Source organism: Macrobrachium nipponense, chromosome 17 (assembly GCF_015104395.2).
Source record: "Macrobrachium nipponense isolate FS-2020 chromosome 17, ASM1510439v2, whole genome shotgun sequence".
In the NCBI taxonomy this organism is placed as follows: Eukaryota; Metazoa; Arthropoda; class Malacostraca; order Decapoda; family Palaemonidae; genus Macrobrachium; species Macrobrachium nipponense.
This window is the reverse complement of record NC_087210.1, coordinates 74,282,917-74,294,052: the sequence shown is the minus strand read 5'-3', so window position 1 is coordinate 74,294,052 and position 11,136 is coordinate 74,282,917. Positions and strand designations below refer to the sequence as shown.

At 37.8% G+C, this 11,136-nt stretch overlaps 1 protein-coding gene and 1 long non-coding RNA gene across 3 annotated transcripts in view; one reads left to right on the top strand and one right to left on the bottom strand.

Annotated features, from left to right (window-relative positions):
• LOC135196335 (uncharacterized) overlaps positions 1 to 11,136 on the top strand; it is a 151,309-nt gene that overhangs the window by 13,030 nt on the left and 127,143 nt on the right. The window lies entirely within an intron of this gene.
• LOC135196334 (facilitated trehalose transporter Tret1-2 homolog) overlaps positions 311 to 11,136 on the bottom strand; it is a 195,286-nt gene continuing 184,460 nt past the window's right edge. Inside the window, exon 4 of the mRNA XM_064223083.1 lies at positions 311 to 6,842. Within this exon, the coding sequence (XP_064079153.1) occupies positions 5,466 to 6,842 (1,377 nt within the window). The 3' untranslated portion in view covers positions 311 to 5,465. The remainder of the gene's footprint in view (positions 6,843 to 11,136) is intronic.

Here is an 11,136-nt window from a genome sequence, read left to right as displayed (position 1 = left end):
TCTTACTGGAATTAAGTAATGATATTATATCCCATCTGAAGTCAACATGTATTTTCGTGCATTTCTTTTCTGGCACTGGATGAGCTAGATTCGTCATGCCTTGCCTCTCAGCAGTTTCCTGTGCAAAGCAACTTATCTAGATGTCAGAAAAGCTCGGAGGAGATTTGATGCCAGCTCGTAAATCGTAATCTGACGGATGGCCAGGGTAACGTTAAAAGATGGCCCCCTTCTCTCGTTCTTTTCATGTTGTGCTTCAAAGGATTATACCCTGTTTGTGAGGAATAAAGGAAACCAATAAGACACGAGCGAGATTCACGCCATTTCTTTATTTTTACTAAATCGTTATAACAGTTTCTTGGGGTTACAGGTATTTACGGAAAAAAAAAACGACCCGTCCCTCTCGAAACTCAGACTCTCACATTGTAATATGCCTGCCTAAGGTAAGACGCAGACTCACGACCTCCTGCATTTTACCCGAAGAAGCTAAACGAAAAAAAGAAAAAGCGAAGAAAACACCGCTGGTGAGGTCAAGGTAGTTTTTCGTCTTCCAGGTATATTTCAGGTAGATGTACTTGTGTTCACCTGTGGTCTTGGGTTTTTACTTAGTTGCCTTGTGCCTGTCTGTTTGTGACGAGTTCATCTCGGTGCTGGTTCCGGAAGGGGTCAGATACGGAAATTCGCAACGTTCTTCTCAGTGCCCTCGGTGGTGAGTTTCTGTAGCATATTTCCAAAATGGTGAATCAAGACCAAATGACATGCAGGATGCCAACTTAGAAGTATAGTATTGGCAAGTGAAGAAAACATTAATTTCTCGATTGAAACGACTGTATCTTATCATACAGTTTTTGAATTTATAGAATTGTTCAAAGACAGTTTATTAGTTAACGAAGTGCTATGGTGAATAGTGTACTGAACTTTAAAGGGCTTGCGGTTTAGTAGTTGATATGGTATGGTATTGCGTAATGATATAATGTGAATCGTTTACTCGTAATAAAAAATCCATGTTTGTCATCCCGTTTAAAGTAAATAGAATTGTTACAAAGCTTTCGTTTAAAAAGTACGTTTGTCCCACCTGTCAGTGACTTTAGCGTTAATTTGCTTTTTATTAATTTTTAGTTGGGAAATTCTTGGATGATTCGTGAGTTTACCATGATGATAATGATGATAATATTTCACGGATATCAATTTTTTTTACGTGGAATGAAAACTGCAGGATTTTTTATTTTTTTACGTGAGATGAAAACCGCAGGATTTATTTATTTTTTTACTTGAGATAAAAACCGCAGGTTTTATTTTGTTACGTGGGATGAAAACGAAGGCTTTATTTTTTTTTACGTGGGATGAAAAGTGCATTATTTACTTATTTATTTATTTGTTTACGTGAGATGAAAACCGCAGGATTTATTTGACGGGGATGAAAATGCAGGATTTTTTTTTATTCGGATGATGAAAACCGCAGGATTTATTTTTTTTACCTGTGAAGAAAACCGCAGGATTGTAAGCTCCATTTTTATTGATACTGTACTCGTGACGCAGAATCATGTTAATAGACGACAGAATTTCATTTTTTTTTAAAATCTATATTCGCTAATAACGAGGAACAAGTGAGTTTTTTTACCAGGGAGAAACACCATCGGGATATCTATTACCGATAACACGAAAAGAACCGTAGATTTTCATTTTAGATTAATGACACTCCTTTTTTTCCTTTTTTTTTCTCTCAAGGCTTTCGGCTGAGCGTCCTTCTAAATTTGAACGATACCACATTAAAGATAACGATAATAATCTGGACGAAAGTCAGTGTTCAGAGGGGCTCATCCGAACACTTCAGACTTTCGACCGATTCGATAAAAAGACTAATGTTGGGGGAGGGGAGGGGGGGCAGAAGGTTTGCCGGAGTGTAGCAAAGATGGTTACCTCGGGTAGGAATGACTAGGTACACAAAAACAAAAACAAAAACGAAAAATTTAGAAGCTACGTAGTAAAGAAAAATAAATATATGTGAACGTGATGGAACGACTAAGTCTTCCTCTTTTTCTTTCTTTCTTTCTATCTTTCTTTATTGTGTTCAAGTATGAAAATCTTAGAATTACGTTTTGTGCATCGCTTCCCGCACCCAATCCAGATGACTTAGGTATCTACTACGTCTTAGTACTTCCTATTCGAGCAATGAATATTGGAGCTAACTACTTCAAGTCTTACGTTATATTATGTATATAATATATATAGGTTTAGTGTATTTTAACCGGGCGTTTACGTTAAAAAAAACAAAGAAACTAGTAGATATGTCTACCCACATTCCGTCTAAAGAAAGGGCGTTGGTTGCTTTGGCTGTCATTCATTCAAGAAACTAGTAGCTCTCTACTGAACGTATATTGAATGAAGCTCTCCTTCGAACAGAGTTACACATTTGTTTTTATTTCGAATTTATAAGTCATTCATACCTTCGCGGGTTAAATTATTTCATATATGCTAAATCGGTTATCAGTCATTAAACGAATGATATCGTGTCTGACGAAATCGGTGACGGTTTTCAAGTATGACTCTCGTATTCCACCCAATAAGGTCCAGAGGTATACAGAGCTTTCTATCTATGGGAATAAAACGGCGTCACGCTATTCTGGCCTAGCGTGGAACAGCACTGACACTTCTATTAAAGACGATTTTCCCGAAAGCTACTGAGCGTAAAGAAAATGGCAGTTTTATAAACGATACAGCAGAGAAATTGTTACCCAGCTGTTTTCTCTGCGGTAATTAGATTATGTACTCGTTAATTTTTTTTTTACTATGAATTTGTATACATGTACAAGCTACTTAGAACGGCCGAAAAAAAAGGTAAGACTGTACCGACAGAGTCTAGTCGTAAAGGAAAAAAAAATCTGTCATATTATTATGAAGTCGCGTAAGTGACAGGTATAGAGCTCTATCGAATTTAAAACGTTTTCTGCTGTTTCTACATTTGTCGTCTAAAATGTACATTTGAAGCATTAGGCAGTATACGATATACTGTAATGTAAATCTATCGTATTTGCGGGAGAAGTCTAGAAAGTTAAGTATGTATTTAAATCTATGTATGACTGTTACACCTGTCTTTGGACTACAAAATATACTTTTAACGGTCCACTAATTGTCGTCAATAGCCTCAACAGTCACCAAATAACCGCCAGTTTAAGACCGATTTTCATACGCCACGACGGGGAGATCCATTGCACCAAGACTGCACCGTTTGTAACTGACGTCAGCAAGTTTGGACTGGCTGCATGCGACGCGTTGTGTCCTAAACCGTCCCCTGTCGTCCGGACTTGCTGACGGTCGTCTTGTCTGGAGTGGTTGCTGGCTGGAGTCGTCGTCGTCGTCAGCTGTCATCGTAAACTGGGTTATTTATCTGTTGTGTTGGTTTCCTAGTGCAACGGTGTTAGTGGCTGTTCGTGGAAGCTGTGGACGGGTATTAATAGACTAGAGAAAGATCGCATTTTGAATATTTCGTCCATAAGGAAAAAGTCGAAACAAACTTAGATTTGTAGCTCTACTTATATAAGTGTTCTTTGGGAATACTAGTTCCTCTATTCTATGATAGATTATATGACTAGGTTCAAAATGTCCAAAATGACATCTTCATTACAAATACCGTATCTAGAAGAATGACTGCAATCTAAGATTGATTCTCTTCTATGCTATAACAACCTAACCAAAAGAAAGGCAAAAGAATTTGTTGCCAGACTCCATTGTGTTCACTTATAAAGTTTTATCATAAAGTGTGTGTATAGAATGTATCTAAAAATTATCTTTTCTTATTCGTAAAAGCTGTTACAAACATATAAGAAAGCATTGACGACAAGGCAAGGAGGAAGCCAGGTAGTTAAAGGTAACCACCCTTCGAATTGCATCCAATGTGTTGTTATCGATGGAACGTGTCATTCAAAAGAGGCCCCATCGTGTGCATGATCTCCTCAGTTGGTCTCCTGCAGGTCGCCCCCATCACTCAATGTCGATTCTGTTTTACATAGAATGATACGAAAACAACGCAACCTTTTCGTGTTGTTATATGCTGTTTCAGTTGACTTGTAGCTAATGGTTGGAACTTACAATTTCCGGTGACCAAGTTAGGATACCAAGCCCTTGGAATTAGGGGCAGTTTTGAATGACATATTCCAGTATTATTTTCCATACAAAGGAATAAAAACACAGGACAAGACACAGCAAAGATCGGTGATCCTGAAATTGGTGGATTCTCTGGAAAACTATATTATTAAAACCTTACGATGCAATGTGGATTAGAGATTTAAAGCTAGAGTTGATTTATTATATCTTTTATAGTATTTATGATCTAAAACTAAGTTGTTTATCTTTAAACTGTGTGGACTAGATTACATTAGGCCCTAATGATGGAGATATTAACACAGAGAATGAATGTCATTCTTTTTCATATGATTCTTACTGGTCTAAGATGATTCTCGACAGTGACAAATGTGAGAAGGGAAAAGGAAGGAGGAAAGAAATGTCTAAAGAAAAGGAGGGAGAGAATAAAAGCTAGGAAGAAGGACTCAAAGACAGACAACATGAGAATAGTACAAGATCACATAATAAAAGATGTATGGTTGAAAAGTCATAGTAGAATATTTGGTTGATAGATAGATAAGCAGATTAAATTCGATTAACCCTGATCAAGTAACTATCTAAAGATAAGGCTCTCTTTATCACTTTTACATAACTCAACAGTCATTCTCACTCAGTGAATAGAAGCATTGGTCTGCCACACATCACAGCGTGGTTCGAAAGATTTGTATCACAAATATTCTACGAAGTAGCACTTACACTTCTTTTTTCGTATTTTCAGATCTTTTCCATTTCTTATGTTATCGGAAAAAGAAAGGCGAAATATAATGAATAAAGGGAAAGTTTCTGTGTTATCATTACTGAGTATAGCATTACATTCATATGAAAACGTTTATTTCCAACATACTTCGGGTCACTGGCATGGAGATTTTCACTTAAACATTCCCCATGTGTATTTTGCAATCACTTGTTATCGGCTGTGCATGTGTAGTATTGAGCCCCTTTTATATAATCTTAATCAACCAATCTTTTCTAACAGCACCTTATGATTGGCTATTTTAATGTGATGAGTCATTCCAATGAGACTACAGCAAGTATGAAGTGATAATATTTTATAGGGGTTTTATGGTAAGGAGATGAGGCAGCGGAGTTTTGGAAGTATCACATGTTAAAGCGAGCATCGCCCACTAGCCTAGCTGCGTCCGTGACGGCACCCAGTTCCTACAGCACTGCAAATATTGTGGTATGAGACCACCAGTAGTGGGAAGACGGGGGCTGTGCTGCAGCAATGGGTGTCTGGGATCCTGTGGCAAGACCTACAGGAGAATTTCTCTGTAGGGCCGCTGTCCAGGCGGCATTTCCCAGTGGACGGTGGGGGGTCGCAGCGGGGCTAGGGGGCGGGCTGGCTGCTATATGAGCGTCTCCTTTTGAAGGTCAACTGTCTGCATCTCTTGCAAGCTCTTGCCCTTTGTCTCGGGCACAAATACGAGTGTGAAAACAAGGGCAAGTGCAGCAATGGTCGCATACAACCAAAATGCTCCGTAAAGTCCTAACACACGTTGCAGGTCCACAAAAGTCTTAACACTCACGAATGAGCAAGCATAACTGACAGATGCTGCTATAGATCCAGCACCCCTGTGTTTCAAGGGGAATAGCTCACCAATGTAAAGCCAGCTGATGGGCAAGACTCCAAGGGCAAAGGCAATCTGGATAACAAGGATACAAAATAAGGGAACCCAGTCAGATTCTTTCCACTGTTGTCTAGCAAGAATATCCTCATCTTGATCAAGGCCCTTCAGGTACACGTAGCCTCCAAAGGCAGCTAATGCAGCAGACATAAGCATGTTGCTGAATACAAGCAGAGGGCGGCGTCCCACTGTGTCCACTAGTGCTGAAGATGCCATCCCGGCGCATATCTGTACAAAAGCCACCACGATAGCAGCCCGGTGTGGGTTCAGACCCACAAATGTTTCAGCCAGGATGGGTACTGCATAGAAGTTGAAGGCATTAGCGCCACAAAACTTCTGGAAGACCATGAGACCGCAGGTGATGAAAAGCGGACGGAGGAGGTCCCGGGGAGCTGAACGTTGTGGACAGCTGCTGCTGCTGCCTGATTCACGACGGAGGGTGGCAATGTTAGCTTTCATAGTGGTGAGTTCCCTTGCAACATCCGTTTCTGAACCGCGTAGCCAGCGTAATGCACTTGCAGCTTCTGCATCTCGCCCTCGGTATAACAAGAAGCTAGGTGTCTCTGGTATAAAGAATGCAGCAAGAAACAAACAAACTGGAGCTACTGCTGACACCGTAGCTAATTGCCGCCAGTTAAGGAAGGCGCCTAAAAGGTATGAGAGTAGCATACCAATACTACCACTCAGCTTAGCTAAGGCACACAAGCATCCTCGAATCTCTGGATGGGCAATTTCACTGACATACACTGGAGTGACGACTGCAATGACTGCTGAACACATCCCCGCCATTAGAGCTGCTACATAAAGCATGCTGACATTCCAGGCTAGCACGGTTAGGAGCCATGACAGAGCGAATGGTATCGCTACTGCACAGAGCACCCTCTTCCTTCCAAAGCGGATAGCCATACCTCCAGGCACTGCCCCAAAGAAGGCACCCAACAGGGAAAGAGAGGCCACCCAGGATCCTTGGTCTTTGCTGACAGAGAAATGGTGCCCTTGAGCACTCAGGGTAGCCATGGATGCCAAAGCAGGGGAGGAGTATCCTTTACCCAATCCTGCACACAGCGGGCCAAGTGATACAACCAGGGTTGCCAGCACCTGAAAAGAAAAAGAAAGTTAGTGCATGCATTCCGTATTACAAATGGCTACATCCAATGTAATATTCTTCCAATATTAGCATTGGTATCAATCTGTTAGTTCAGGATCGTTAGTGTTTTATGTTGTTGCTGCAGGCATACAGATGTGCAAAACAGATCTATGAAAACATTTAAGATTTAGCTTTGGTCATATTAAGTATAATCATTTAACCTTCCTGTCAAAAGATAGAGAGAGTGACTAGCATGCGTGAATATTAGCACGTGAAAAAGAAAAAGTGAATTATTGCTTTTCGAGTTAACTGACGAAAAACAGACCACCTGAAATATTTGATCTTCACGTGTTTCTTAAAAATTGTAAGCTGTAGTTTAAATGCAGTGTTAGAGTGAAATTAAAACATTGTAATTTTTATTGTATAATGATACAAACAGATTTTCAATTATATTAATTATATATATATCTATATATATATATATATATATATATATATAGTATATAGATAGAATATATATATATCTATATCTATATATTATATATTATATATAGTATATGTGTTTGTGTTCAAGGAATCAGCATTGCATGGAACACATCCCCTTTTCACTAGGATACAGGTAGACTCCTTTGAGGCTGAAGCTTGGATGATACAAAATAGAAGGTGACCGTTTAAATGAAAGGTTGGGGAGGGAGAGAGAGAAAAATGATAACGGTAGGACGCAGTAAGGCATAACTTCCCCTGTGTCACCTTACTTTTTAAGGCTATGCGAGTTCTAATGATGTGTTTATAATATAGTGGCAAAATTACTTCGGAAAATTCAGTTCCTACGAGGTATTTCATAGGAATTTCTGTTGCTGTCTTGAAAGCTTCAGAGCCATTTGTTTATCTGAATCAAGAGGCCGATTTTGGCAACTTTCGACATGCACGAATCCCATTTTATCAGTAAACCACCAACGTACCACCTTCCCATGGTTTTAAGCATTCAAAGGCACCTTATAATAAAGTTAAAGCACTCTGATAATGATAAGAAAACATTATGTTTACAAGAAAAAGTAACATCAATTTAGTTGAAAACATTATTTTAATGAATTTTAAAAGCAATGTCAGTTTAGTGGAAAACATTATGTTTATAAATGAAAAAGTAGGGTCAATTTAATGGGAAACATTGCGTTAATAAATTAAAAAGTTGTGTCAGTTTAGTGCACAACCTTATGTTCATAAATAAAAAAATTATGCCAATTTGGTGGAGACACTATCTCCAATTACCGCCATTTTGTCATGATTTTTCAAAAAGTATTGTGATTAACTTAACTTCGCAAGACACTAACAGCGACAGGATGTTGCCCTGTTTTCCTGCAAATCAAATTTCGCATGATGATTTTATGGGACAATAACTCGATTGGAATCTCCACTTCCCGCAAAACAACATTTCCACTGAGGGAGCTCTGGACAGCACAGACAATAATAATTTCAATAACTCCGCGGCTTCCTGTTGTGTCTTTTGTGTCTTAGCTTCCAGATGTTGATTTTAGTGGCACTTTTGATCTATAAAGAAAGAATGCCGTTTTCATGATTTTTCAAACCGGGAGACTCTCCATCGTTTACCGTAGTGGGAAGAAAGGACAATAAAGGAGATTTTAAAGGTGGAATAGGAGGAAAACTTACGGTGACACCAAGAAACATGTGTTAGGAAAAGGTGGAAAGTAAGACGGAATGGAGGTACAATAAGAGGAATGACAGGGGTTGCGGCAAGGGTACCGAAGGGACGCTGCAAAGAAGCTTTAGTTAATGCCTACGGTGATCCGCGTGAGGTGCACTGATGGCACTATCCCGTACATCAAGTTCGAACTCTGACTCACATACAAGATTTGCTATCCATTTCATGTAGGTAGGCTAATACTTTGGTGATACTCTTAAGAGCTTCACAACTGGGTTTTTCCACTCTGGCTTTCCTACTAATATCATTTAGGGAAAGTGACTTGATGCATAGGCCAGTATCATCAGGCGCCTTCTTGATTTTTAATAACCTGTTTTCTCTGCTAAGTTTCCCTTTACCTAATGCGTTCATTCTCAGATCAAGGGTCGATTGTGTAGTAAAATATCTGATATCTGTATAAACTTTGTGCTTCTTCCTTTTCCTCTTTTTTTGAATAAAGTGGTAACCCTAGCCTTGGGATTATTTTTCTCTCTTGGTCTATTCAGCGTAAAAAAAATAAAAATAAAAGTATCTCAGGCTGAGTTTTGTACTTCAACCTTTAAAGCATCATGTTCGGACGTCACTACGAAGCTTTAGAATTTTCTACATCCTCGGTTTTCCCAAAGGTCCTATTAGCTCAATTCTGTCAGAAAGCTGTTTAATGCTAATGTAGGGCATAGGACGTATTCTCTTGCTTATTTTTCTTTTTTGAGGTCTATTTGGATAAAGACCTCTGGCTGCTCGTTCCAGTGACCTTTATATATATATATATATATATATATATATATATATATATATATATATATATATATATATATATATATATATATATATATGCTAAAAGAAAATTTCAGCTAATCTACGTATATTGCTCGCCGCTATGTTCTTTAATGATATCTAAAAAAAATCGTAGTGTGTCCTTTCGAAAGCTGAACTTTAACCCAAAGCACAGTGATATGTTTAAAGGTTTATTTTTCACCTTTTTTATTACTCGACTGTGCCTATTTTGTTCGAGTAATATACAAAAATAGTTATTTTGTCGTAATCTGCTCAAGATTCCACGACGAAGTGTCTATTTTTGCATTTAGGAGTCTTCTTCATTACACAAGAGCCTCCAGTTTACGACGCATTGTTTCATAAAGCTGTCAGAATAATGGGTATTGTCTTTCATTTTCTTTAAAGGGCGAGTTTATGCGCCACTTTTATTTTGCAGCGCGTTGGGCTTAAGAAAGCGTATATTTATTATTCAGCGTAATGTTTCATAAAAATCTTTTTACTTAGTCTTCTTTTGCGCATATACAGGTCTTATGTCCCGCGGTATTCATGATCCCTTACACTAAGCAATCTCTTTATCTATTAAAAAAATTAACGTAACAATCTCTGACTGTCACTTTGCTGATGGAACAGCGTGAAGATGAAGCCGCTTTTTTGAGCATCCAGAGCAAAGTCTTCTTTGGTGTGATTCTCATGGAAGGATAAACACGCGATAATGCCTCCTGCTTTCCGTCGAAGCATTGTCTCCACTCACTGCATTAAAGCTTTGAGATAATACTACGGTCTTTTTTTTACAAGGGAGAGTGTTTTTGTGTTAAATATTATCGTTGCAAGGGGCTCTGAGAGGTGGTATTACCATTCTACTGTGTCAGAGGGTATTATTATTATTATTATTATTATTATTATTATTATTATTATTATTATTATTATTATTATTATTATTATTATTATTATAATTTCCTCATAATTTTATGAAATTTGTAAGTAGGCACCTTATAGTTTGGAGATGATTTTTCTTAAAATCTTTTTTAAATCTGTTCCTGTTTAAAAATGTTATATTCAATTTAAGGGGTAATATTTTAGCAATATTTCCTGTAAATTTCATTAAATATTTCAGGGGCCTCAACTCTAAAAGATTCTGCACTAAATGTCATAGATATTCTTTAGACAATCTTTGGTCTTGGCCAATTTTCCAAAGTACAAGGTTAGTTAAAATGCCAACATTGTGTTTTTTCTAATTCCGAGAAATCTTAATGTGGACTTTGACCTTGACTATTTTTATCGGTCACGTGTCCGTTCAAGTGTCCATGTTTTATTTTCTTAAGATTTTAATGAAACATAATAAATAAGGTATTTTGCTGGAGTAATTTTCACCTTGAAGAATTGCTTTTCCATATCATTGGTCAGTTTCGAAAATTAATTGCATTTTTTAACTTTTTTTTTTTCTGTCCTATAATAATGAGACTAAATAAGCAGCTTGGAGATAGATGATTTAATTTGAATTTTTTTGCACTTCACCCTTTTTTTTTAGGTTACATGGCTGTTTTTCCTCAGAAACTATGATTGTTAGAGGTCTTTGTCAAGACGTGTAACAATGACGTTCTGATTATGGAACAGCAGCTTTAGGAAGAATAAGTTATTTTGCACCCTTCAGTACGCTGATCCCCTTTTCTGTGTTAATTATTTTACACCTCATTATTTTCATAGCCTCTTTTACTACTTTGTATTATTATTTTGACAAAAAAAAATTCTATTATAATCTATGAATTGAAAAGCTTTTAGTAAGACAAAGAGCAGTCACAGAACATCAGTACCGGTTTATATCATATCAC